The sequence below is a fragment of the Panthera leo genome, chromosome A3, assembly GCF_018350215.1.
Source record: "Panthera leo isolate Ple1 chromosome A3, P.leo_Ple1_pat1.1, whole genome shotgun sequence".
Classification (NCBI taxonomy): domain Eukaryota; kingdom Metazoa; phylum Chordata; class Mammalia; order Carnivora; family Felidae; genus Panthera; species Panthera leo.
Window position 1 is genome coordinate 15923019 of NC_056681.1, and position 27812 is coordinate 15950830.

General features: G+C 52.5%; 1 protein-coding gene and 1 long non-coding RNA gene across 5 annotated transcripts in view; one reads left to right on the forward strand and one right to left on the reverse strand.

The window, feature by feature from the left end:
* Nucleotides 1-963: 963 nt before the first annotated feature.
* On the reverse strand, nucleotides 964-14440 carry CCN5 (cellular communication network factor 5). Of its 4 annotated transcripts, none has more exons than XM_042930877.1 (5): nucleotides 14379-14440; nucleotides 13838-13930; nucleotides 9581-9797; nucleotides 3798-4052; nucleotides 964-1975 (listed from the first exon to the last, which is right to left on the reverse strand). In XM_042930877.1, exons 2-5 carry the CDS (start codon nucleotides 13895-13897, stop codon nucleotides 1755-1757), a joined length of 753 nt encoding a protein of 250 aa, XP_042786811.1. In that variant the 5' UTR covers nucleotides 13898-13930; nucleotides 14379-14440; the 3' UTR covers nucleotides 964-1754. The 4 variants fall into 4 exon arrangements, with proteins under 4 accessions (XP_042786811.1, XP_042786810.1, XP_042786809.1 ...); XM_042930876.1 differs by having other exon boundaries at nucleotides 13838-13952; nucleotides 14379-14436; XM_042930875.1 differs by having other exon boundaries at nucleotides 14107-14412.
* Nucleotides 14441-17144: 2704 nt separating this feature from the next.
* LOC122215502 overlaps nucleotides 17145-27812 on the forward strand; it is a 39587-nt gene continuing 28919 nt past the window's right edge. The window contains exon 1 of the long non-coding RNA XR_006200397.1: nucleotides 17145-17250. This is a non-coding gene — a long non-coding RNA (uncharacterized LOC122215502). The remainder of the gene's footprint in view (nucleotides 17251-27812) is intronic.

Consider the following 27812-nt stretch of genomic DNA (forward strand, 5'->3'; position numbering starts at 1 on the left):
TCAGCCTTGAGTCAGGTAAACTGGGTGTCCAAGGAGCTTTCTCATCTGTGAACTAGAGTTTTGTGAGGAATAAGTGGCCCAGACGCTGCCTGTGATTCTCTGTCTGGGGTTTTTGGAGGAGGTGTTACCTGAGTAAAGTCCTGGAGGCAGCTGTCCCCAGGGGCAGGTCATGTGCCTTCTGTGAGCTGGGGCCACCCTTCGCCTCCTCTGCAGAGTATCTCAGGGCCCTAGACTCCCAGGCTCCCTTGCCTCTCACCTTCTGGGGGAGGGGGTGACGTGACCAATGGAAGGCACTAACAGAAACCGGGGGTAGGAGAAGCAGAAGCCAGGTCTGCCTCCCCATCTCCATCGGCTTTTTGCTAGGTCTGCAAGGCTGCGTGTCCTTGGGGGCTCCTGCTCCCCGCAGCCGGCCCTGCTGTGATTCCACCTTCTGCTGGTTGATCGCGGCTTCTGGGCTCTGCTCTCCCTCAAACCCTGCATCCCAACAGCTGGTGCCAAGTGAAAGAAGCCATTCACAAAACAATACCTCCTGCGTGATGCTCTTTATGTTAAGAACAGGCAGCTAGCTATCCGTCATCTAAGGTGCTGGAACTCAGAACCTTGGTTGCCTTCAGGGGTGGAGGGGATGACCGGGAAGGCGCCGTAGAAAACTTCCTGAGAAGATGGAAATGTTTTGTACCTTGATGGTGGTATTGATTACACAGGCGTATACATTTGTAAAGACTCGGTAAACCATACGTTAAGACCTGTGTGTTTCACTGTGTGTAAGCCATGCCTCAATAAAATTAGCTTAATGAAAAGAAATCCCTGTTTAAATACTCAGTGTTTTCTAATTTCCTGACTGGAGTGTGATGAGAACACAGTTTTCCTTTTTAAACACACAGATGTAGATCACAGAGGAGGAAAGAAAATTTATATGTAGGTTTAAAAAAAAAAAACAATAAAACATGAGACTTCAAACAATTGCACACTTGGGTGGGTTTATTTCAGGCTGTGTTCCCCAGTCGCTGGGGGCAAGCCTTCATTTTCCCCCTGATTTTCTCTGGTCTTAAATGTTGCGAAGCACCAAGCTCTATATAAAGCGTCTAGCTCAGTGCCTGGCACGTTGCAGGTGTGCGCGAAAGGTTCATTTTTATTAACACGAGTTGGTTTTAACGGATCCCTTTCAGGCCTGTTTTCTGACTTTCTTCAAGACAGTGTGATTTCACCTTGTGATTTTCACAAAGGATGCAGCCTCTGCATGCTGCCCTTGGATGGGGAGCGCTTTCTCAGACAGCATAAGCTTGGCCTACAAGCTCTTGCCTAGGCATGTACCTGGGACGTTTTTATGTCAACTCCAGGAAAGGGAGCAAGAGATTCAGAATATCTGTGCGCCCCTCTTCACCACACCCCTGGGAAAATAGCCAGTCCAGCCCAGCACCTGCCTTGGCCTAATGATTAAGGGACGGCTGGTTGCCTTATCTGCTGGAAAGCTTGCCCATGTGTGTGTTTGATAAAGGCTGTGTGGAGGCTGGTAATGGACCAGAAGACCCTGGAAACCTTGGCCAGCCCCCTAGGCTGTGAGGTAGAGGAAGGGAGACTGGGGCACGCAACCCAGCTCTATCTCAGGATCCAGATGGACCAGACGGCTTGTGAACATTCTTGTCCTCCAGGGCCTGCATGGCGTTGCCCCAGTCAAGGGTGTGGGGAGGGCCCAGGCACGGGGCTGCCTGCTGGATTAGGGTGGGCACCGAACCCCCCTTCCCAGCTCTGCTCTAAAAGGCACTGTTCCGTGGGCTTCGGCCCCTGGCAGGTGGACAGGGCCTAGTCAGGCACAGGTGGTGCTGGGTCTCCAGTCGGCAGAGGCGGTTCTGGTTGGACACCCGAGTGGCCACGCCCAGCCCGCAGGTGGTTGAGCAGGGGCCCCAGGCCGTGCTCCATTCTGGGCAGGGGATGCCAGGGGGTGGGGGAGCGACAAGGCCAGAAAACTGGGGTCCTGGGAGGGGGGAAGAAAAAGAGGTCAGCACTGCGAGGTCAGGGCTTGGCGGCTAAGTCAACCCAACTGCTAGCGGTGCCCTCTTGGTCGCGTTGCTTAACCTCTCTGGACCTCGGTCTCTTCCCATGTAAATTTTCTACCGGTCGATTGTTAGGGCTGAATAAAATAATGGAGGGGAGGTGCTTAGCACAGTACTCCTACTTGTAAGCACCTCCTATGTGTGGGTTATTAGGCAGCTAGGATGGTGCCGGCCGGGACGGTCCCCCAGGAAGTGGCACGTTTCTCATTTCTGCACCCCTCCCCCCACGGCCTCTTACAGGAAGGAGGTTGTGTGGGTAGCGGTACCGTGACCCGGCCGCAAAGATGCTAGAGGTTCTGAGGCTGTGCCCGGAACAAGACGGGGGGTTCACCACCGTCTAGGTTTTCCTCCTCTCACACCCGATTCTGCCCTGATGTTTTGGTGTCCTTTCTTCTGGTCCTTTTTAACCAACTGGTTCTCAACTGGGGGTGATTTTGCTCCCCCCCCCCCCCCCCGCCGGGACATTTGGCAATGTCCAGAGACCTTTTGGTGGTCACACTGGGAGTGGGGGTACTGGAGTCTAGCCGGGATGCTGCTAAGCATCCTATGAGCTCCCACGCGACAGAGGATTACCCGGCCCCACGTGTCACTAGGGCCAAAGTTGAGAAACCCCGCGTGACATGACTTGTGTGCGGTCTGTATGTACACGCACATGTACTCACACACCGGAGGCCAAATTGCATAGACAGTGCCCTCTCCTGCTTTTTACACATAAGATGAACTCGCTGGCATCCTGCTGTGCATTGAAGCGGATGTGTCCCGTTCCGTCATGGGGATAACTACAGCCACCACGGACGGAGCGCTATGTTCCAGGCACTGCCGTGAGTACTTTCCTTGTGTTTACTCACCCAGTCTCACAACAACTCTGCGAGGTGGATGCCCTTATTCTGATTTTGGAACAGTTGGAGGCACTGAGGCCCGGAGAAGTTAAGCAACTTTCTCAGAGTCCCACCGCTAGAAGTAGTGAAGCCGGGCTTAGAACCCGGGCAGACTCCATGCTGAACCCACCATGCCCTACTCCCAATATGGTCCATCGCCCATGGACCCATGCCTTCTTTCCAGCCGCCTTTCTCTAGAAAAATCACATTCATATGATAATCATAATAACTCAGTGATGTAGCAAGAACCAAATCTCTAAAACTAAAGAGTTTATAGCATGAGGTAACTGTCTTTCCTCCACCTCGGCCCCTAAGTCACATCCCAGAGGCAACCACCTTGCCTGATTCAGTTTTGAGTTCCTCTTTGGGTACATCTAAATAATTACATATTAATAATAGTATATAATATTTAAATTATATAAATATATTATAATGCGTATTAGTATATTAGAATTATAATAGTAGTATGTCGTAACAGTACTTCCGCTATGAAATGTGAGCCTTTGGCTTAAGGATCCTAGCCCTCCTTTCCCTTCTCCACTCTGCCACTAATTTTCATTTTTCATTATTTATGACTTAAAATTATATTACTTCTCGTTTTGCCAGTTTCAAAGAGGTCTTGTGACTCCCCACTCTGCTCACCTAGTCTTCTCAGCCCGCACCCCCTCCCAGGTCCTGTCAGGGAAACCTGGGCTGTGACCTGTCCAGCCTCCTGGCTCCCGAGAAGCCCCGCCCTCGCCCCGCCCCCTCCCCGGTGGCCCTGCCCCTGGCTTTGACCAGTCCAGTGTCCTGGCTCCTGAGAAGCCCCGCCCTCGCCCCGCCCCCAGGTGGCCCAGCCCCTGGCCTGGGCCAACCCTGCACTCACCTTGGGCTGGGAGGGGCTGGACCCCCAGCCCCCCTCCCTGGTCGCACACCCACTCAGGGCAGCACTTGCCCGGGACCTCAACCTTCCTGGGATACGGGCAGTCCCAGGTGGGCAGCCGGACGTCCTCACTGCACAGTGGCACACAGGTGAAGCCACCATCCTCACAGTGGCAGCGAACCCTGCAGTGGGGCTGGAAGGTCTCCCCATCTCGGTACACGCGGCCGTTCACCTCACAGCTCCCGTCATCCTCTCCCCCTGCAGAGGAGAAACCACACCCCCATCCGTGACTCCCAACTTTTCCCTGGGCAAGCCTGTGCCAGCCACATCCCCCATGTGGTCTCTCTGCAGAGCTGGCCCAGATCCTGCTGGGGAGCGGTGCCCTTACAGGGTCAGGACACTGGGCCAAAGGGCTCCAGCCCATCGTATGCACCCCGTCCCCACTGCCAGCCTGCCCTGGAGCCAGCAGGAACACAGCGTGGCACACTGCATCCTGACACAAGGGATGGGGAGATGCTGGCCTGGTCGGAGCCCCACTCTGCTTTATTAGCTCTGGACCTTGGCCAAGCGACTTCACTTCTTGCCTCAGTTTCCTCACCTGCAAAGTGGGTTATAATGATACTTATTTCACAGGGTTGTGGTATAGACAAAATGAAATGATATATGTAATGAATCCAACATAAAAGAGATCTTCAATAGATCCTAGCTGCTCTGTTGTTACTACGAATATAAGTACTATATATTAATAATATATAACAACGTACACAATGAGGGTTTCTGCAACAAAATTTCATTGTACATCTGCTGTGTGGTAGTTGTCCCTATTAGGCCAGGGCTTAACTTGCTGGCTGTGTGACTTTGGATAAGTTACTTAACTTCTCTGAGTCCCCTTAACAATAGCATTGATGAGAACAGCTCGGTACCTTCAGTTACACGAGATAATATGTAGAAAACATCTGGCACAGTGCTAGGCATATAGTAGGTGTTCAAGAAATACTCTTTGAACAGAGCCCTCAAGATATGGACGCTATCCCCACTTCCTCCACTGGAAAAGCACTGCTTGAGGGCTGGGGCTGGTAGTGCTCCTGCCGGCACACCCCCATCCCCCAGGCCGGCTCAGAGCATGGATGGGACACACAGACCCTGGAGAAATGCCCTTTGCAATGCCTGGTGCAAGGCCCAGCATGTGAGAGACACTGATAAAAGAGTTCCGACTTCTTATAAATTCCAGAGATATGTAGTGTGCCCCTCCTGTGTGCCATCCACTGGGCTCCTAGGCAGGACTAAGACACAGTCCTTGCCATGAGGGATTGATGCCCAGGCAAGGGACAGATGTCACTGTCTCCAAGACAGAGTGAAGAGCCGTGGAGAGGTGCGTGTGAGCCGCCCGGGAAATGCAGAGAGCTAGGAGGGGTCAGGAGGTTTTGGGGATGGATTTGCTGGAAGGCAGATTTTCCCAGGATTTCAGAGAGAAACCTCTAGCGAGCCTATACACATGCAGGAATTTGGGAACCACACAGATGTGGAGGGCAGTCCCTGTTCCCACTTGCTAGCTGTGGAAACTGAGCCACGATACCCTCTCACAGGGCCGCCAAGGATTGAAGGAGCCAGTGTACTTAAAGGATTTCGCCCCGAGTCTGGAACATAGCAGGTGAGTGGGAGCGGGTGATGCCTGTTCCTCTGAGAGGCACAGGCGGGCACTAGCGGTCTCCCCACTCCTTCCAGGCCGCAGCCCTTTGGCTCCAAATCCCTGGCCTTCTGGCCTGGATCACGTGGCCGCTGGTTTCCTGGAAACTGTAGGGGGCAGCTGTGCCTTAATCTGCACCCTAAGCCTGGCCGAGCCTGGGTCTCCCACCAGACTCCTGATGTCACAGCCCTGGGACCTCCTGGTCACTGGGATGACTGGTAAACAGAGGGATTGTTTAGGAAAGTCAGCTGGAGTGGTGATAATTTTAGCAAGGTTTCCTGGCACCCCTCCTGGGTCCTACAGCTCAGGCTGGTTGGGAGTGGGAGCAATGGTCCCTGGGCAGTCACTCCCTACGCTGGGGTCTGCGTGCACCCTTGTGCGTGGTCCCAAACACATGAGGTACCTCCAAACTTACTCATCCTTGGATCCCCACCCCCGACATACACATATAGTTGCCTCTTCCGGGCCCTTCCAATACCTTCTTGTCCAGCAACCTCCCTCAAATAACTTTAGAGCCCAGGGGCTCCTGGGTGGCTCAGTCAGTTAAACAGCCGACTCTTGATTTGGGCTCAGATCATGATCTCATGGTTTGTGAGATGGAGCCCAGCATGGAGCCTGCTTGGGATTCTCTCCCCTTGCTCTCTGCCCTTCCCCCTTCCATCCCCCCACCCCTCTCATGCTCTTTCTCTCTAAATAAATAAACAAACAAACAACAAGCAAACATTAAAAAATTAAAAAAAGAAACTTCAGAGCCCAGTCTTGTTATCTGGTGATTTCTACATCCTTCTTTCCCTCTGAGAGTCCCTTACAGGAGAGGGAACGACAGGGTATTTGTTTTTTGTTTGTTTGTTTGTTTGTTTGTTTACCTTTAGCCACTTGCACACTGTGTGACCGTAGGCAGGTGATTTAACCTCTCTGACCCCCACTTCCTTCATCTGCAAAATAAGTTTAATAATAGGACCTACCTCATTAAGGGTAAAGTGAAATCATGTGTGTAAGGGGCTTGTTCACAGGACATGCTCAATAAATGCCTGTTCCTGTGCCTCTTCCTGCTAGCTTCTCTAGAACTCTTACTATCATTCATTCATTCATTCATTCAATGCTTATTTATTGGGTACCTACTATGCATCAGGCACTGTTCTGGGTACTTGTGGTATAGCAATGACTAAAACAGGCGAACATCCTGCCCTCATTGGAGCTTTCGCCCTAGCAGAAATAAGCACGATAAGCAAATAGAGTTTATGATGTCAGACGGTGATTAGAGCCAGAAAAATAATGGAGGGAAGGGTTTTAAGAGAGGGGTGTTGAAAATGGTGATCGCGGAAGGCCTCACTAAGAGGGTGATATTTGAGTAAAGATGAGAAGGAGGTGTAGGAACTTGCCATGCATGTATCTGGGGGAAAGAATGCTGGTAGACAAGCAGCCAGTGCAAAGGCCCTGAGGTAGGAGCCTCCCTGGGATATTTAAGGAACAAAATAGGCCAGTGTGGCTGAAGCAGAGAGTGGGAGGGAGAGAGGGGGTTCAATGGGATCAGAGAGAAAGTAGGAGCAGGACCCTGTGGGGCCTGTAGCCACCAGGAGGACTTTGGCTTGTATTTGGAGGTGGTAGGAAGCTCTTGGAGGCCTTGAGGCCGAGGATGGATGTGGTCTGATGTATGTATTGAAAGGGCCCTGTGGCTGCTGTGTTGGAAACAGGCGAAAGGCAAGGATAGAAGCAGGGAGACAGTTATGCAGCCACCGCAACATCCATCACGTGATGATGGGGCTCAGACCAGGCTGGTAGCAGGGGCTGGACTGGGAACGGAAGGTTCTAGAAATATCTTGAAGACTTTGCTTGTGGGAAGTATGTGGGATGTGCAAAAATGAGAGAGGTCAAGAATGACTGTAAAGTTTGAAACTCAAGCCACAGGAAGGGTGGGGATGCCCTCAGCTGAGTGCGGAGGCTGCACGCTTGGGGTATGAGGGATCAGAGGTTTACGATGGACACGCACACAGAGAGGAGTCGGCTGTCAGAGGTCTGTCCAACAGGAACTGACAGGAGAGTTTTGGGGCAGCACATTCCCTCCAGAGCTAAGACCTAGACCCAGCCTCCGTGAGGTCTTAGCTGGCTCTGGCTCATCTGTGGGGTTCACCAGCCTCCAGATTTGGTTCATGAACACCCAGTATGTTGCCTGACCAGCACTGGGAGTTGTAGGAAGAAGCAAAGACTAAATACATTTTTGACCTCCAGTTGTTTGAAGTCTGAATCAAGACGGACTAGGAAAAGCCCTTTAATAAACTTAGTGACAATAACAGCCAATGTGTACTAATCATATGCTGAGTGTCAGGCAGAAGAGTGATGGAAAGGAGGATCGTGGAGCCAGCTCCCTGAGTTCAAATCCCAGCCCAGCTCCTTATGAGCTGTGTGACCCTGGGCAAGTTGCCTAACCTCTCTGTGCCTCTTTTTGTTTTTTCCCATTTATAAAATGCGAATGACATCAGGACCAACCTCATAAGGTTGTTTTTGTTTTTTTTTAATTTTTTTTAATGTTTATTTATTTTTGAGACAGAGAGAGACAGAGCATGAACGGGGGAGGGTCAGAGAGAGAGGGAGACACAGAATCTGAAACAGGCTCCAGGCTCCGAGCTGTCAGCACAGAGCCCGACGTGGGGCTCGAACTCACGGACCGCGAGATCATGACCTGAGCCGAAGTAGGCCGCTTAACCGACTGAGCCACCCAGGCGCCCCACGGTGTTGTGAGATTAAATGAGATAATATTTGTGAAACCCTTAGTGCCTCGCACGCAGTAAGTGCCATGCAAGTGTTCAACAAATAAAGCTTTGCCGTGTGCTTTACATGTGTCCTGGCTAATTAAAACAATGGCCTGGTGAGCTAAATGTTACTTCTCTCATTTTTCCCTTTAGCAATCATCTATGAGTTTATAAAACAAATCACTACTTTCTCATGATTATACTCCCCTGATCATAAAAAAAACATTTAACAAGGATTTAGTGTTGATAACCTTACGTCTATTAGTCTTGTTGTTATTAGTCTTTAAGCCTTGTTTTTTTCTATAAGCGGATTCATTGTCAATGATTCATGAGCCCCTCTCTTGTTCTTATTTTCTTAAAATGACACATGCAAATAGATGAAAGAGGTAGATTGCTCTACAAGACTCATTTAAAAAAGAAAAAAGAGAACACTGTCACATTTTGCTGTTTCTCTAAGGCAGTGGTCCTCAAATAGAGATGATTTTGCTCCCCCAGGGGACACGTGGCAATGTCTGAGACAGATTGTCATGACCTGAGTCATGCTACTGCATCCAGTGAGTAGAGACCAGGGATGCTGCTAAAAGTCCTACCGTGTGTAGGACAGCCCCCCTACAAAGAATTACAACAATTATCTGGCCCCAAAGAGTAAAGTTGAGAAACCCTGATCTAAAATGCCAGAAGGCACCAAGGCCTAAAATGCTGAGAGATATAACATGCTCAAGGTCACTAGTAAATGGCAGACTCAGGACTCAAACGATAGCCCAAGGCTCCCAATCTAGGAGGAAGACAGAACAAAACGTTGCTTTAGAATCTGTGTGATCTGGTCCCAAGCTGTGTAAGAGTAATCATGCCCATTACTGTTACTAAGGCTCAGTTTGCTCATCTATAAAGTGGGTCTGAAAGTACTTGCCACATAGGATCGTTGTGAGGATTATGTGGCAAGTTTCAGCACACTGCCTGAGACGTATTATGCCCTAAATAAGCAGCAATGCTTTTATTTTCCCAAAAAGGTGTGAAGGTCCCAAGAAAGGATAGTAACATCTGGTTTGAATAATCTGGGAGGACTTCCAGGGGAGGAGTGTTTGAGCTCACCTTTGACAGTGGGTTGTGATTTGGACAGGTAGGAATGGGGGGAGGCTGCTCAGGTGGAGGGCATGGTTGGATCAAAGACAAGGTGGGGGGGGCGGGCAGAGGGAGGGCCCAGGGAACCGCCGGTCACCGGGTTTGGCTGGAATGGATGGTGCACCTGATGTAAGGAGGTAGAGAGAGAAGAGCTTCTCTTTGACTCAGGTCCCCTCAGCCTTGACCCTCCCAAATACATCCACCGTCAGTCCCGCAAACCTGCTTACAGAGGCACACGGCCCCTCGGCCACCAGGGCCCGCCCTGGGCTGGCAGATCAGGCCCTGGCTGGGGTCACAGACGTGGAGATGGTCGCAGGGCTCCCCCAGCCGCCGTGCACATACCCGGCAACAGTTGCAGCCGTCCAGCACCAGGGGCGCCCCCGGTGGGCATCGGGGTGGCGGCCAGGGGCAGACACATGGTGTTGGGCACAGCTGGGCACATACCTGCAGAGACAGAGACGTCACTCAGCCATGGCCATTCAAGGGGGGCAGTGAGAGATCCACACTTTGGCCCCAGGGTCACACAGACCTGGCCTTGAACCTCGTGACACTCCTCCCTAAGAGACAGTTGGCATTGTGGTCATGAGCTAGAACTTTGGACTAGAACTCCAGTCCTGACTCTGCCTCTTATTAGCTGAGTGACCTTGGGCAAGTTACTTAAGCTCTCTTAGCCTCAGTTTCCCTATCTGTAAAAAGGGGGCAATAGCAGTGTTTAGCTCAGAGGATTGTTTTGAAGAGTACATAAAGTGATGCATGTTAAACCCTGAGCAGGCAGCCAGGCATGGGGTAGGTGCTCAGTGCATTTAGCAAATGATGATCACTGTTGGGAATGACAAGGAAGGGCTGAGGCCCCGCCCTTTAGACACTATAGTAAGGCAAACGCCACAAAACAAAGGATTACAATGACGGGGCACTGGGGCGCCTGGGTGGCTCAGTCGGTTGAGAGTCTGACTTTGGCTCAGGTCATGATCTCGCGATTCATGAGTTCGAGCACCGTGTCTGGCTCTGTGCTGACAGCTCAGAGACTGAAACCTGCTTCAGATTCTGTGTCCCCCCCTCTCTCTGCCCCTCCCCTGCTCATGCTCTGTCTCTGTCTCTCTCTCTCTGTTAAAAATAAATAAACATTAAAATTTTTTTTAATAAAAAATAAAATAACAGGGCACTATATGTTTTCTAGCACATAGATTGCAAATCTTTATCTCGACAGCTGAATAAATCAAACAGTATCATAGATGTTTTTGATTGTTGGAATAACCCAGAATATATTTCTGGATACTTATTAAATCAGCCAGGAAACTTGGGAAAATACTGAACCCCAGACCTCCCCTGGGACTTACCAAATAGAACCTCCAGAGGCAGGGCCCCGGAATCTGTATTTGTACAGGGGCTTCTGATACACAGCTAGGATTTTGGCACCTCTGCTCCAGTTCTAACCCCCAGCCCCTGGCCATGGAGAGGTGGGGACCCTCGGCTCCAGAGAGAACAAGGGTCTTGCCAAAAGTCACAGTGTGTTAGCCACAGAGCTGGGAGCCTGCTTCCTCCTTAAGGATGCTATAGTAGGGAAAAGCCTGAGCCAGGGACCCACCCCCAGGTGGGTATCGACCCAAGTGTCCTGGCTGTTTCTTCCCACTCAGGACAGAGAAACAACCAAACCAGAAACCGGATGCCATGGTCTCCCCATACGTCCATTTGGAGTTGGGGACCAAGAGGCAGGCGTAACTCAAGATGTTCCCAGTGGCCCCCTCCGTGAGGGACCAATCTTTAGTTCAGTAGGATCCTTGGAGGACCAGAGGGTTTTACCTGGAGAATGGAAGACTTACAGTTTACAGAGATCGAACTAATAACCTCCTATCTTTGGTGTGGCCCCAAAGCAGGCAATGACCTCTTTGCCCTAATCCCCACTTTGCCCCAACCCTACCACCCTCCAGTCCTGCAAACCTGCCTTCAGTGGCCTGCAGCTCACACCCTGGCCACCAGGGGCCACCCCAAACTGGCCAACCAGCCTTGGGTGGGAGGGGGTGTCACAGACCAGGAGGTACTCCCAGGTTCCAGGCTAGGACAGCACTGGTAACAGGTTCAAGCGTGCAGCCTCACAGGGGAGAGAGTTCCCGCCTCTGCAGGAATTCCAAGCAGGAGACTGGGTGATACCAAAGAGATTCTAGAGAAGATGGCCTAGGCTCGCTCCTCAAAGCGTGGTCTGGACCAGCAGCAGGAGCAGTCACCCGGAAGTCTGTTGCAGTATCTGGGGCCCCGCTTTATGAGTCTGACTCTGCCTTTTGACAAACCTAGAAATTATTCTCATGGAATTGACCCAGCGAGCAATCAGCCGGACTCTGGGGTTCCCTTTCAAACCAGAGGGCGGGCTCCCTCGGTGAGTGGGAAGTGGGGACTCTGACCAGAACTGGCTCTCGGGTCCCTCCCACCCGAAAGCCGGGGTGCCAGGCCACAGACGGTCTGGCTTGCACCCAGGCTCCCACTTTGGCTCTCCATGAGCAAGCGTGGCCAGGGCCAGACGTGCAGGTCCTGATACGCAGGAGGGGCCGCTAATAATATCAGTGATTATGGCTAACAGTTACTACGGGCAGCCGTAATGTGTCATCTGACTTAGCCCTGCGAGGTGAGGTGCCAGCACTGTGCCCACTGTAGAAGCTCAAAACAGTGTGGCCACGTCACCAGTAAGAGGCAGAGCCAGGACCGGAATCTGGGTTCACGTGAATCCAAGGCCCAGGTCATAATTATCACACCTACCTTGGGGAGCTGTTTGCCAGCTTAGCCTCTGCCTCAGTTTACCCATTTGTTCAGGACGGTCAGTGACAGGTCAAGGGAGCACACCAAGGGGAGGTAGGCCCTCTCTAGTCTCCCTCTATCTCCATGCCCTTCCCAACCACCCCCTGCACACACGGTTTTTCCAGACCCTTGCTGCGGTCACCAAGGGGGAAGAGCCCCGGACACAGAATATTCTAGGAAGAGTTGAAATCCAAGTTCTACCACTGACTGGCTGTGTAACTTTCAACACCACGCCGCTGAACCGCTTTGTCGGGGAGGGAGCTGTTTCCTTCTCAGTAAAACAGGGTAGAGACCACCTATCTTGAAATTGTGACAGGGATAAAAGGTCACGGCCAGCTCTCGATCACCGTGACTCTGTCTGTTTCCAGTTCTCTGCCACCTGCCCCTGTTCACAGGCCTGAGCCCAGGAGCCCACAGCCCGCCGGAAGGCTCGGGATACTCGTTCTGAGGATTGTTGTAGCTTTCCGTGTTCGTGATGACCAGGTCCCTGAGTCCTGTGCAGGATGCTGCCTGGCTCCCTGGGACCAGGAAGAATGGAGGTGAGGACAGTGAGCCCAGGATGGCTTCATTTTGGTCTTTTATATAATCCTGGGCCCAGAACCCTGAGCCCCCAAGCCACCCACCTAAGCATGATGTTCTGCCAGGCGCCTTCGGGAGAACAAACAGTGGGACTGGGACGCTGGCAGAGTTCTGGGCCTTGCCCCACCGCTGCTCAGGACCCAGGAGAGCAAAACTTCTGCTGTGCTCCTCAGCGGAGCATGAAAGCCCAGTGAGATCATGGCTCACGGTGGGGCCAATCTCCAAGGCGTCGGGAACTCAGCATTTGCTGAGGGAATCACAGGGATCAGCAGCTGTGGCCTCGGTCCAGGTAGGGGAGAGGCCCAGGCAGGAGAGGCACAAGTAGAAGCGCCCCTTCCCCACCCTCCACACACTCAAGCCTATCCTGGGCTCCACTTCCTCTATTGCTCTGATGTTTCTTTGCTGTGTGATGTTAGTCAAGTTGCTTGCCCTCTCTGAGTCCTGCTTGACTAAAAACAGAGGATAATAAATCCTTACGAGGTTGTTGGATATGTTATGCAAGGTAGATGTTTCACAGACCTTCTGAAAAAATGTCCCATAAGAGAAGATCATCATTCCACAAGGTGTCTCCCTGTCCCCTTTCAGCCAGGTCTGCAGGTCACTAGGTCACTCACTGCCAACGACATTAACGCCCTTGCAGCATGAACTTTTCCGATCAGTTAGACACCAACATCCTTTCAAACCTTGGCTCACAATCAGGCAAAGCAGGGTATATGTGGCATCTCTTTATTTGTAATGAGGACGCCCACTTCAGCTTTGTAGGGCTCTGGGGACTGCTAATAGTCACGACCCCTGCTTCTGAACACCTGCCACGTTCCAGGTGCTGCGCTGAGTACTTTTGATGAATTGCCATAAATGATCTTCACAAAAGCCTCATGATCATTATGCCCATTTATCCAAGGAAGCAGCTGAGGCTCGGAGAGGAGAAGGGACTTGCCTGAGATCACACAGCAGAGCTGGCCAGGGGCAACTCTCTGGGCGCCAGGGAGGGAAGCCCGGCTGTGCCCAACATAGAAGACCTGCAGGAATTCTTTTAGGGGGTCCTTGGCAGTGATTTCACACCTCCCCAACACACCAAGGAAGTCAGCAGGATGTTTTGGGGCCCAGGGCCCCCTTACCTTTGAGAGGAGGCAGAGGAGGGAGAAGGCCAGAAGGTGGGTCTGTAGTGTGACTCTCATGGCACTGTGTCCCCCACGGAGCCGGCTTTCAGCCTGGGAGGCAGGACCTGTAAGTCTTTATGTTCCGGCAGCTGTGAGGTCACTGCCAGGCACACAGGCTCACACACACACACACAGATGCACGCGCACACACAGTTGCACACGCACGCTGGTCTCTGCATTCCTGCTCCTCTCCCCATCCTCATGCTCCCACTGATGAGCCCATTTACCTGAGGATGAGACGGCGAGGCCACCAAGAAGGTGCCTACCAGTGTGAGCGTGTGTGTGTGTGTGTGTGCGTGCGTGCACACCCCCGTGTGTGAAAGCCAGAGCCAATGCCAGTGCCAGGAGCCTGTGACAGGCTGGCAGGGGCCTCTCTGGCTCCTCCCAGCCCAGGAAGGGAAGGGGACCTTCCTGGGCTGCTGCTCTTGCTGATGAGCCCTGGCCCGACCCCTGCCCGCCCCCCTGGGGGCTATGGATCCAGAAAGAGCTCAGCAGATACCCCCTTTGCCGCGCCGACCCAAATCCTCCGAAGCCCCGTGGCCCGGACTCTGGGCAGTTTCAGCTGGGCCTGTGGTTTCTGGCAGGAAGATTGGCGGCCATCCAGAGGCGGGTGTGACCCAGAGCAAAACTTCCCTGGGCGGCCTGTTTGCTTTTGGCAACAAGGGGCCTCCCCAATGCCTGCTTCCCCGGGCTCCGGGAGGTGGCCCACAGTGGGTGCGCCCATGCAGGCTGGACCTATTGTGTGCCGGTGCTTGCCGGGCCCCTGCCAGATGATCTAGAAGAACCAAATCCATTTCGTTTAATTCAGCCATCTCTGAGGCCCCCTCTGTAGGAGCTGGAGACACAAGAGTGACCTTGGGACAAAGCCCTGAGTGGGTGATGACAGAGGGAAAACAGGTGGAATTTCTGGGCATACTGAGGAGGGGTCCTTGTTCAGACGGAAGGGAAGGGGTGGCTGCCTGGGGGAGGCGCCTTCACAGAGAACCACAGGAAAAGAAGGTGTGAGGAGAATGTTGCAGGCAGAGGCAAACACAGCAGGAGTGAGCGTGATAACATGCCTACTCTGGGAGCCAAAGGTGTGGCCGGAGCTGGCGGAGGTGGGGAGGGGTGTTCTACATGGGGAGCAGGACACCAAATTCATACCGCCGGTGTCTGGGGGCATCTCCAACAATCCAGCCACCGGGGCTGCCGGACGTGGGCAAGTGCTTGGGTTGTGGCATTTGGCAAAGATAATCACCGGTGGTGTCAAGGGGGGGCTGGGGAGGGCTTTGGCCCCCATAATCTCCACCAGTACCCCAAAACTTGAAGTGAAGGCGCTGGGTTCCAGAATGGGCGGTTGGTGAGGAAGAAGAGTGAGCTGATATAGGGGTCAGACTGAGTGGATTTCCTAGGGGGAAACGCCCTCCCGGCTGCAGTCCTGGGGAAGGAGGCGATGGGGAGGGGAGATAAAGGTTGAAATGCACGACCCCAGCTCGTCTCTGTGGGTTCTGGCTGGAGGGCGAGGGCAGGGGGTCCCTTGGCCTGCAGGGAAGGGGATGCGGTCTTTGTTTATAAATGCTTCTATTTCAGTCAGAGGCATGCCTAGGGGACTCTACACACGGAGCGGATCCTTGCTGAGCACCCCCTCCTTCGCACGACAGAATTATTTTCCATAATAATCATAAAATGAAACAAATACTTTTCAGGTATGACCTAAGGTTTGCACTTACCAAACAAAAACACCACCCTCCACAGCTCACACTGTGTCACAGTTTTAATGTTTATTTATTTTTGAGAGAGAGAGAGAGCGACAGACAGACAGAATGTGGGCAGGGGAGGAGTAGAGAGAGAGGGAGACAGAACCTGAAGCAGGCTCCAGGTTCTGAGCTGTCAGCACAGAGCCCGGCGCAGGGCTCAAACTCATGGACCCTGAGATCATGACATGAGCTGAAGTCAGATGCTTAACCGACTGAACAACCCAGGCACCCCTCACCGTTTTAAATTTTTAGCACAGACCCAAATTCCAAGGAGTCACATAGAATGAGAGAATTGAAAGACCTCTATCTCCGTCTTCACTGTCACTCAGCATCCACTGATGCTTTTCATCTACTGTCGGGGTGCAGAACTGTCACCCCCAGGGTTAGAGACAGGTGCTGCGCAAGATTCCAAACTGTCAGGCACTTCTGCTCTCGGTGAACGTGTGCTCCTGGGCTCATGTGCACTGGGCAACTGTCTTCCTAGACTTCTCCAAGTTCACTTCCACATAGGTTTTTTAAAGGATAAGAAATTAAAATGTGCTAATTCGAAGCTTACATACGCATTATTAAAATTCAACAGCTACGGCATCAATTGTTTAGAACTTGGACCAAAAAAAAAGATATTTTCAGGACAAAGTACTTTATCATGAATTTATGATTGATGTGATTTATATTTATATACTGACTTCTCATCAATTTTATCTTTTTTAAATGTTTATTTTATTTATTTTGAGAGAGAGAGAGCATCCAAGTGTGGGGAGGGGCAGAGAGAGGAAGAGAGAGAATCCCAGGCAGGCTCTGCCCTGTCAGCACAGAGTCCGATTTGGGGCTTGATCTCACGAACCATGAGATCGGGATCTGAGCCGAAATCACGAGTTGAACACAACCACCTGAGCCACCCAGGTGCCCCTCATCAATTTTACCTTTAAATTCTCTCAGACGATGTGCTCTTCTTATTGCCTGCACCCAGGGAAGACCACTCCCATGCCCTGTCTTTGCTGAGACCACTGGTTCTAACAACAATGAAAGAAAAGGGCCCTCAGAGGGAGCCAGCTGGGTGCTAAGTATTTTTTTTTTTTATAAAAAGTAGTGTTTCTAATCCTCACAATGTATGCCTCAGTAAGAAAGGTGAGGTTCAGAGAGGATAAGTAACTTCTCTAAGGTTACACAGCTAGACGCTAGAGCCAGGTTTTCAGTTACTGGTCCGTCTGACTCCAGAACCTTCCGTTGTGGTTTGTGTTCTTTATTTTGGCTACGGCTCCTAGAGCTCTCTGTGGCATATGTTTTTTAGATCGAGGGGCAACGTGCTAGTGTGAAGTGTACATCTCGACAACTCTTTGCATGTGTGCACGCCCCTGTAACCACCACCCAGAGCAAGATACATTCCCGGAAGGTTCCTCATGCCCCTTCCAAGTACTCGCTATTCTGACCTCTATCAGCATTGATTAGTTTTTCCTGGGAGGAGCGGCGTGGAACCACTTCTCTCCCTGAGGCAAGAGGGAAGACAGGAGGATTTGCGTGTGGGGAGGAGCTGTTCATGGCAACATCGGAGGGGGAGCCTCCACAGGCAGTGGGGAGGTGAGGCCGCCGTGGGGTCCTGGGGGAGTGAAGAAGGCATGGGCCAGCGCCAGCCAGGTAGGCGACAAGAGATGAGTGGAAATCCTGCCACCCACCCCTCCCCCGGCGGGCCCCTCTGAGTCAGAGTGTGGCTGTTTGCTTGGAACTTGTTCTAATAACTGAGGATGGCAGCATGTGGACAGGGAGGGGAGGCCCTGGGGCCTGGCCAGTTCTGGAAGCACGCAGGCTGGCATCGGGGCATTTGGTGATGAAAGTGTCAGAGACCAGCCTTCCACACGCAGTTCAGAGTGTTGAAAGCCTGCGGCGGGAACTGCCACTTTGCTGACCGGGTGCGAGTGGGCTGGGCTCCAAACCGCTGAGTTTGGTGCTGGAGGGATGGGACAGTCCAGGGAACCCATGAGTCTCTTGGCTGCTGCTGTAGCCAGCCCCCTAGATAAGATCCCAGAATGAGCCAGTCTCCCCTTTGCGTTACCGGAAGGAAACATAGCCTCGTAAGTCAAAAGGTCCTGGCTTCAAATCCGGCTCCCGCATGACTCACAGTGCTGGGATTAGGGTGCACTAAGGGGTGCTCCTAGATGCCCCAAGGGAGCAAACTTTAAGGGACTCTCCCTCTCAGGTGCCCGCCTTGCACTGCGTCACCAGAGAGTGAGTGCCTCTTGAAGAGGGAGGCCCCTGGGGCACAAAATGAGTTTATGGCAGCAACTCAGTAAATATTGGTGGCCTGACTACATAGGACAGTCCCCTATCCTAATGTATCACTCGGGGACATTAGGCTATGCTGAGGTCACAAATCCCCAAAGCTCAGTGGCTTGACCCAACGAAGGTCATCTTTGACCAAAGGTTTGAGCAAAGGTTTATCTTTGCTCACGAAGAGTCCAATGGAGTCAGGTAGGTCTTCTCCATCTTGGGCCTGATTGTCTGGCCCTTCCCTCCCCACGTGTGTGCTCCGAGGTCAGCAGCGCCCCGGTGCTTGGTGCTTGTTTGAAAGGAGGAATCCCAAGCCCCGCCCAGAATCAACCTGCATTTTAATGAGACCCACAGGTGATTTGTGTGCCAATGGAATTTCTGCCTCCTGCCTGTTCAGCTGATCTGCAAATACCCAGCCCCCAGGCACCTCTCCCGGCCTCTCCTTCCACACACTCCCCGGTCTGGGCCGGAGTTCAGAGGTGTGCTCCTGGCCTGAGATCCCAGGTGCCATGATGAGCTCCTTCTCCCACCCCTTAGGACAGCTGTGGGGCTTGAACAGTTTAACACTTGGCTTCAGTCTGAGCTGGCAAGGTTCTGTGTGCAGGGACGCACAGGGTCCAAAGGGGCTGGAATGCGGAGCTCTCAGCCCACGCACGTGACCGCCTCTGCACACGGCCTCATGCAGCAGTGTGAACTGGGAGGCCTGGCAGTGAACTGGTCCTCACTTGCTGGGTGAGGGGGTTGGCACCTGGGGCTGTGCCAAGGGTGCAGCTGGTGAAGCATTGATAAGCCTGCTGGGGAGCTGGGAGGAAGTCATGATGGGACATGGAAAGGGCTTTGGAAATTGGCATGAGGGTTTATTTACAGACTTAGTCTGCCAGGGAGAAGGCACTGAACCTGGCACATGTTAGGTGCTGCTTACATATTTGTTGCAAGCATGAGTGAATTGGGGGACCCAAGCTCTAATGCCAGCTCTATGGCTAGACATTCTTGGGAAAATTCCTTGCCCTTGCTTGGCCTTAGTTTCCTCATTTGTTAAATGGGACTGGGGCAAACTCCATATTTTCTAGGGCCTCTTGGCTCTAGGAATCTGTTTCTGTGTCTGGAAGCATGAGTGTCAGGTCTGATCCAGAGGGAAGCATGGAGGGAGGGACCTCAGGAGTATAGAGTTCTAGAATGTCGGGAGGCAGAGGTGGTTCCTGTAGACTCACTGATGTCTGACTAGTCAGAGTTCAGGAGACCACGTTGAGTTGGAACCAGTCGTTGTTCACGAGGGACTGGGTGCCAGGACAGGTGGATTTGCTCTTTGCTAGACATCTCTTGGAGGACGCAGATAATAGGTTATTCCCTCCCCATCAAAGAGCCCCTCCATCCTTCAGGACATTCGGTCTCCAGGGACTTACCTCTCACTGAGTCTCTACAGGTGGCATTACATGTTCATATCCATACCTAATCCATCCATCCATTTGTCCTTCAGTCCAGCTGTTCATCTGTATATCCATCCATTCATCCATCCATCTGTATATCCATCCACCCATGCATTCATTCAACAAGCACTGAATGTAGTGGGCCATGCCCTATGAGTACATAAAGAATTAAAATAAGGTCTCAAGGGGCGCCTGGGTGGCTCAGTCAGTGAAGCGTCAGCTCTTGACTTCGGCTCAGATCGTGATCTCACGGTTTGTGAGTTTGAGCCCCACATTAGGCTGTGTGCTGACAGCAGGCAAAGCCTGCTTTGGGATTCTCTCTCTCCCTCTTGCTCTCTGCCCCTCCCCCACTCATGTTCTCTGTTCTTTGTCAAAATAAATAAACTTAAAAGGAAAACTTTAATTAAGGGGTGCCTGGGTGGCTCAGTCGGCTAAGCCTCTGACTTCGGCTCAGGTTATGATCTCACGGCTTGTGACTTCGAGCCCCACGTCGGGCTCTGTGCTGACAGCACAGAGCCTGGAACCTCTTCAGATTCTGTGTCTTTCTCTTTCTCTCTCTCTCTGCCCCTCCCCCGCTCACACTCTGTCTCTCAAAAATAAATAATCATTAAAAAAATGTTTAAATAAGGTCTCTGTCCAGTGAGCTCACAGATTATAGGGGAAGAGAGAGACGAGCAGAGGTGATTAAAGCACAGTAACTGGGAAGGCAATGAGAGAAGAGGACCCAGCCCAGTCTGGGAGGTGGGAGAGGTGGCTTTGGAAGTCTTACTGGAGGAGGTGACATCTGAGCCGAGTCTTGAGGCAAGAGTAGGAGTTGTCTAGGCAAAAAGTCCATTAAAATAGAGGCTGGGAGAGAACAAAGGCCTGGGAGTAGCACGAGAGCAGGAGCTGTGAGTGGCTGAGCCTGGATAAATCCTGGAGGGCTAAGTGAGGGGCAGGCCGAAATGCAGCTGGAGAGGCCTGGTCATGGAGGGCCCTGTGTCAGTTCGGGGGGACATTGTGGGTCATGGTCATGGAGGGCCCTGTGTCGGTTGGTGGGGGACGTTTGTGGCTGGGGCTGGGAAGAGGGATTGCCTTGGGAAATCCAGGGACTGTCTGGAGATGCAGAAAAGCTCTGGATCAGGCATCAGGATGCCAGCCTCCTTCCTCCTCTCTACCCCTAAGTGGCCGTAGGGCAGTCACCTGCCCTCTCTGGGCCTTAGTTCCCCTGCTGTGACATGACAAGGTGGCCCTCTGTGGCCTCTTGGGAGACTTCCAGCTCTGAGGGAGCCCTTGAGTCGCATGTGGTTAGCAAACCCAATACCCACGTGAACATCTGGCCTGGCCTGAGCCATGAGTTAATTGTTCCCAGTCCTTATGTGTGTTGGGGGTGGGGAGGGCATTTGTTAGGGGGACCCTGGTTGGGGGCCGCCCCCACAGGGCTCTCAGTCATGGGACAGGAGGATGTGCTAAGAAGGGAGTGAGTCACCAGCCAGGCGTCAGTTTGGGCCCCAGGGTCCCCAGGTAGGGGGAGGGGAGCCCCACTCCTGACTCCTAGTTGCCTCAGAACCCCCTTCTCAAGACAGCAGACCCCTGTTCAGAACAAACTCCCACACAAAACTAACATTTTTAAAACCGGCCCAGGGAAGATGGTTTGGGATGAAGCAGAGGGAGGGGGCCCTCAGCTGGGGCTCCGGGCCCTCTCCCACCCACCAGCAGTCCCCAAGTCCTGACCACTGTGATTTACTTCCTCTTAAAAGATGGCCTGGAAGCATCTCCCAGCTCCTACTGTCTGGGATTCAGACAATAAGATAGAAGCGATTCAGGGGGCAGGGAGAGACCCGATCACGTCCTGGCTCTGTCACTCACTGCTTGACCTTGGGTGAGTCACTTCACCTCTCTGGGCCTCAGTTTCCAAGCAGAGCTGTCATGAGAATTAAAGGGCTGGGCATAGCGGCATTCAGGAGATGGCACGCTCCTTGTGACTCGTGCCCCCTCAGTCTCTGCCCCCTGCCCCACAGCCCCTCGCAGCTGCTTGCTCCGGGCGGCCAGGAGGCCGTGGCCACAGCTGAGACTTGCCCTTCCGTCTCCAAGCTGCCTGGCAGTTTCTCTCACCCCGCAGCCCTTCCAAAAGGACCAGCCACACCCTCCCTCTGGGCATAGCCCCCACTCTCAGGAACCCAAGACCTGCCTCCGTAGAGGTGATTTCACCCTCAGACACCAGATGGGCCGTCCGGGCTGCAGCAAGGGGCACCCAGACCGGCTTCCAGGAGCCCAGTGCAGCGCGTGGGACAGAGAGGCCCCCAGTGCCCCATCCAGCCTGCCCCACAGAAAACACTTCATTACTGGAAGCCCAGCCAGGCAGAGGGGCTGGAAGTGGTTGTGCTACAGGAAGCCTCACAGGGTCAGCCAAACCTCGGCCTTCGAGGCCAGCAGCAGCCCACGGACTGGCCACATGGGGCTGGCTCACTGGGGGTGTTTACGGAAACCCTGGCCCTGAGGCCAGCCCAGCTGCCGGGCTGGGATCCCCTGAGGCCCCCCAGGCCTCCAAGTGCCAGCTTGGCAGAGGACATCAAAGCTGCAGCTGAAGCCTTGTTTTCCTCATGGCCCACCTGGGGAGTGGAGAGCGGAGGACCCACCCCCCACCCCCCACCCCCCAGAGAACAGGGGGTGGTAGAGATGGGTGAGGTCTTCAGGCCGGCTCTGGGCCCCCTGGTCCAGCTTCCTGAGCTGGGTCAGGGGACCAGGCCCTTTCTGGACACCCTGGAAAATGGCATCAACTCACAAGAAGCAAGTAGCCAGTGGATTCTGGAGCTAGGCTGCCTGGGTTCAAATCCTGACATCGCCCCTCACTGGCTGTATAACTCTGGATAGTTTGCTCAATTTTTCTGTGCCTTGGTTTCCCCGTCTGTAAAATGAGGGTGATGATAATAGTACCCACTACAAGGAGACATTGATATAATGAAATGATCTCATTCGTGTAAAATGTACCACAGAGTTGCTCTCACATACTCAGTGCCCTGTTTGCTATGGAAATCTTTTCAACTGAAATATTTGCGGGGCATCCACACCATGACTGAGGAGCTGAGGTTATGCAGATAAATCAGATTTGGTTCCTGCCCCAGGGAGCTTCAAGGTCAAGGTGAGGGTTTGGGGGGTTAGGAGGTCGGGCTGTGATGTACCTAATTACTGTAGTCACAATGGAAATGAATTGGTGAACATGTGGCTCTCCAGTGTCTCTGTGGGAGCAGGGGCCACACGATCCCAGTCACTGCTCTATCCCAGCACCCAGCAAGGAGACTGCCAGCAACTCGGGGTTTAAACCTGGGGGCGGGGCCAGCAGAGGAACACCCGATGCTTTCTGAACGCAGAGAGGCCATGGGCACTGAGCGCAATGCTTCAAGTGCATGACATCCTTCTGATTCCCCAGCATGGAGTCGGTCGTGTCATTCTTTCTGTGTTCAGAGAAGCAAACCGAGGCTCAGAGAGGCCGGCCCGACGTCTCCCAGCTGGTGAGTGGCGAAGCCAGGACTGAACCCATGCCTCAGTTCAAAGCCTGCATTTTTAACCACTAAGCTACCCATTGTCCATGTAGGTTTTTTGCCAGCAACCCTGGGAGTTCAGAGTTGCGCCCAGCCCGGCTTGAGAAGATCCAGAAGGATCTTGAGGGAGGGAAGACCCTCTAGGCAGAGAGCCTCGCCTGTGGAAAGGCAAAGACAGAGAGCCAGGCCACCGTCCTAGTCTCAGCAGCACGACCTGTTTGTGAAATAGCAAGGGCTGCGGCCTGCAGGGCTGAGGTGCATGAGTGATGAGAGTGACAGGTGGCAAGACTGAGGGACGTCTGCAAACAGCCTTGAATGCCAAGAAAAGACTTAGACTGTCCTGTGGGGTACAGAAGCCCTGAACAGTCCCGAGCAGTGTTTGTATGAGACCGGACAAATTTGTACAAATGACAAACCCCAGCGTGGCTCCTGGCGCTGAGCTATCTCCCCCAGATCGAAATTTACCTGCCCCAGATTCCACTTCATCCAAAGCAATGTATGTGTGCCTTTGGGGCACAGGGCGTGGTCATGGAGTGGCCAGGCTTGGAGTCCTTGGAGCCCAGAAACATGCCTTCTTCCTCAGCCCCAGTCCCCTCAGTGACCTACTTTGGGGGTGGATCCCATTTTGACCACAGTGGCTGCCAGCAGCAGGAGGAGACACAGAAGGTAGCAGAGACGGGCGGGGTGGGGGTGGGGAGGTGCCCACAAGGCCCTCAGCAGCTCCGTCTTCACCCCCAGCCCACCTGGCATTCAGACAAATGGGAGTTCAGACGTTGGACCTGTCCTATACTTGGGCCGTGCCCCCCGCTGGGTGCCTTGAGGTCTCCCTCATTCATAACATAGACAATCATGAACGAGAGGAACACTGTGAGGATTGCTTGGGGTTTTGAATGTGGGGCACGGAGCATGGGGCTTGTTCAGGGTGAATGCTCCACAAATAAGAGCTCAATGTCATTACCGCCAGAGCCTGAAAGCAGAAAGCTGTCTGGTCTGGGAAGAACTCAGAAACCACCCGCTGTGGCCTGGAAATGCCCACAGGGCATCTGGGCCATCCCCCTGTCCCCAGGTGCCTGGCACCTGATTTAGCTCAGGGAGGTCAGTCTTCTCCAATTGGCATTGGGGCCTCTGCCTTGAGTCCTGTGTCTGCACCTTGTGGGGCACAGGCCGGTGAAAGGCAGAAGGAGCCATGTCTGGGCTCCATCATGCGGGCTGTGGGGTCAGACCACCTTGGCCTGCCCTGACCTCTGGCCCTCCCATCATAGGACAAGTCACTTACTGTTTCAGTGTCTCAGTTTCCTCATTTGCAAAATGGGCACATCATAGTTCCTACCTCATAGGGTCACGGTAAGGATTAGATGGGAGGTGGCAGCTACGTGCTTAGCACAGTGCCCGGCACACTCAAAGCCCACGGTCAATATGGGCAATCCCTGTTCGTGTGCCGTCAACGTGGAGCAGGAGCCATAGGCCAAGGAAAGTCATGAAATTTGTAGGGGTCAAATCCTGCGAGAAGTGGATAAATCATGAAAACGACACAGTCTACACAGGTGGAAGAGACGCAGGCCACTGAGAGAGACAGGAAATGGGACCGTGGCTGGGCAAGGGCCCGGCCTACTTCTGAAAAGCAGTCGGTAAGAATAACAACAACAGCCTTTCCCAAAGAGTGAGGCATGTGCCAGGCACTGTGTTAATGTGCCCTGCACAGAATATCTCATTTCTTGCCTACAACAACCCTGGGAAGAAGGGCGGGGACCAGGGTTAGCAGTGAGGTGACGGGTACATAATTTAAGGGGTACGTACTCTCTCCTGCCTGAGAGCCAGCGCCTCCTTAAATGTTGTGTCTTGGGCACCTGGCCTGCCCCGTCCTAGTCCCAGATCTGCTGTGAGTTGGGACGATAATTCTCCCCATTTGATAGATGTGCAAACCGAGGCTTTGCCAGCCTGGGCACCTGTCCAGCATCACATGGCTAGGAAGATGCAGACCTCAGGATTCTTCGGTTTTGAAAACTGGACCTCTTTTTATGGAGCTGCCTCCCAGTCCAGGAATAAAAGGTCCCAATCCGCCTCCCCAGAAGGCCCAGCAACCGGGACAGCTGCCTAGAACCGCCCTCCTCTGGCTGGCCCAAGGCGGCCCAGAGAGCTGGCCTGCAGGGCAGAGGCCTGGAGATTCCTCCCCACATTCCTGTGGGTTAAGTTTGGGGACTCGGCCTTCCAGCATCAGCCATCACGTTCCCCAGAAGGAATCTCTACTCATAACAAACCCCAAAGGTCACTCAACTGGAAAGGAGCGTTCTGTCTCCACCCCTGGGCAAGAGAGAGGGCCCCAGCTTTTATAGAGACCACCCAGGTGCCCAGATAGGGCATGGCCTGCTTCTGGCTAGCCTGTGAACCGTCTCCCTGCCCTGGGTCTCCTCTTGGATGGTGGTGGGATGGGACAGGTGGGCAGAGAAGATGAAGGAACATCCCAGTTGAAGAAGCCTCCTAGAGGACTCTAGTGTAGGAAATGCCTGGGTTCTAGCCTCAGCCTGCCTGAACTCTCGTTCCCCTTTCACCGCCTCCTAGCTGTGTGGCCTTGGACAAGTTATTTGACTTCTCTGTGCCTGTTTCCTCTTCCAAAAATGGAGATAATAATACCTCCTTGCATGAGGATTCAACAGCTATTCACTGAAGGCCTACCAACTTCCAGGCAGTAAATCATAAAGCAATGAATACAAGAGACAAAACCCTCTGGTTTCAAGCTTTTAAAAAGGAAGTATCATGATGAATAGTGTTTACTTAGGAAACGCTGGTACCAAAACAAAAATGAGGCAAATAGAGTAAAATTTTAACAGTTGTTAAACCTAGGGGATGGGCAAATAGCAAATGAGTGTTCATTATATGTTTTCTATGCTTTTCTGTAGGTTTGAAGTATTTTATAGATACATAGGAAGGAGGAGAGAAAGAAAAAAAGAAAGGAGATAGAAAAAAGAACGGAAGGAAGGAAGGAATCTCTCTGCCCTTTTGAAACTTACAGTCAAGTGGAGGAAATAGACAATAAATGAGTAAGTAAAATATACAGTGTGTCAGTTGATGCTAGTGCTTTGGAGAAAAAGGAAGCAGCATGGGGAATGCCCAGGTGGCAGAGAGAGTTCCGTTTTCGAGCCGGAGGAGGCATCCCTGGGAGGGTGACGTTTGAAAGCAGATCTCAGGTCTTCTGGTTTCCAGACCTGGCTGCTGTCATGTCCATGTACCTACAACCTCCCACCTGGGGAAGGAGTCATGGTAAAAGCCCAGAATCCAAGACTCCGGGGATTATGAAATTTTAGGAGTATGGGTAGCAGGTACAAATCTCAGTTAATTCAGAAGAGCAGGAAATTAATCTATCCTGAATGTTTGTTAGGACATCCCACTTCACAAGTGGGCAGAAAATCAGTCTTGATCAGTTTGTTTTCTTCCCCAGCTCTTCTCTCTCACACACACACACACACGTGTGTGTGCATTTTCCCTGTGGTTGTGTCTCAGTGTGAGGGTGTCTCAGGCCCCCTTGGCTTACACAGGCCACGTGATCGTTTCATCTTTTGATATCTTCCTCGCTCTACTTTTGGATTCCTCAGAACCGTCTGGGGTCATGTTGACCCACGAAATTAAAAAAATGTTCACTCGTAGCTTTTTCTCTGGCTCCCTTCCCAGCTCTCTTATTTGGGAGGAGGCGAAGGGGGAGGGGAAGGAATGTGCATCGGTCAGGGTCAGCCAGGTCACAGTGCAGTAACAACCACCCCCAAAACCTTGTTTCTCAGGTTTTGTTTGCACTCAGGCCCCCGGCCGCCGGCTTCATGTCCCCTCACTCCAGGACCCAGATGGATGGAACAGCCACCATCCCAAAGGTTGGAGAAAGCAGGGAAGCCTGCCCTTCTCTGACTCATGATGTACTCACTATGCCCCAAGTCCCTTTACGAATGGTCTTTTGGGGAGGAAGGGGGGCTTTTGAAACCTAAAAAGTTGTTATTCTCTGCTTTCACTGGAATATCCCTTCCCTGAGTCACAGTCCAACAGCCTGAAGTGGGGACAGAAAACGCAGGGGGGCAAAGGCACACAATCTTAGATCCCTAGATTCTGAGTATTGTGTGGTCTTAGATCAGAATCTGGGAGTCTCACGATCACAGATTTTCAAAACTGGAAGGTCTTCGAATCAGTATCTTTCCATGCAGGAACTGCCTCTAAAACCTTCACAGGAGAAGACTGACCACCAATCTTTCCTTGTATTCTCCCAGGACCAAGGAGCTCACCCCAAGGCAGCCTACTCCGTTACGGTTCAGCTCCTAAAGTTCTGCTTTATAAAGTGAGCCAAGCATTGCCTCTCTCAGGATTTTCTGCTTCAGGTCCTGGTTTTCCTGGCAGAGCAAGGGTATAGCCATCACCGGGACAACCTTGGAGATAGGCTGAACTGGCAGCCAGCTTTGGGGAATGAGTTCAGGAGACCCTGAACAGCCGTGGGGGCCAAGTGTCTTATTCCTCCGATGCCTGAGGGTCTACTATCATAGTCTGTGGGTCCCTGTGAGGGAGGTTGATAAATGGTAGAGAGAATAAGGGCTTGGACCCAGGCCTAGGTTCAAATGCTGACATCCTGACCCTACTTGTAGGCAACTTTCATTACCTCTGTGATATGGGAATAAATAGTAGGAATAAATAATAACAGCACCACCTCCTATGCAGGGCTGCTGTGCAAATCCGATGGGCTAATGTAACTAAACACCTGCCACAATGCCTGGCACATTGTAGGTGCTCAACTCGACCTGGGTTCAAATCCAGGTTCTGTCTCTCCTTATTTGTATGCTCTTAGACTTCACTTCCTTGAACTTCAGATTCCCCATCTCTTTTTTTTTTTTTTTTTTTTTTTTTTTTTTTTTTTAACATTTATTTATTTTTGAGACAGAGAGAGACAGAGCATGAACGGGGGAGGGGCAGAGAGAGAGGGAGACACAGAATCTGAAACAGGCTCCAGGCTCCG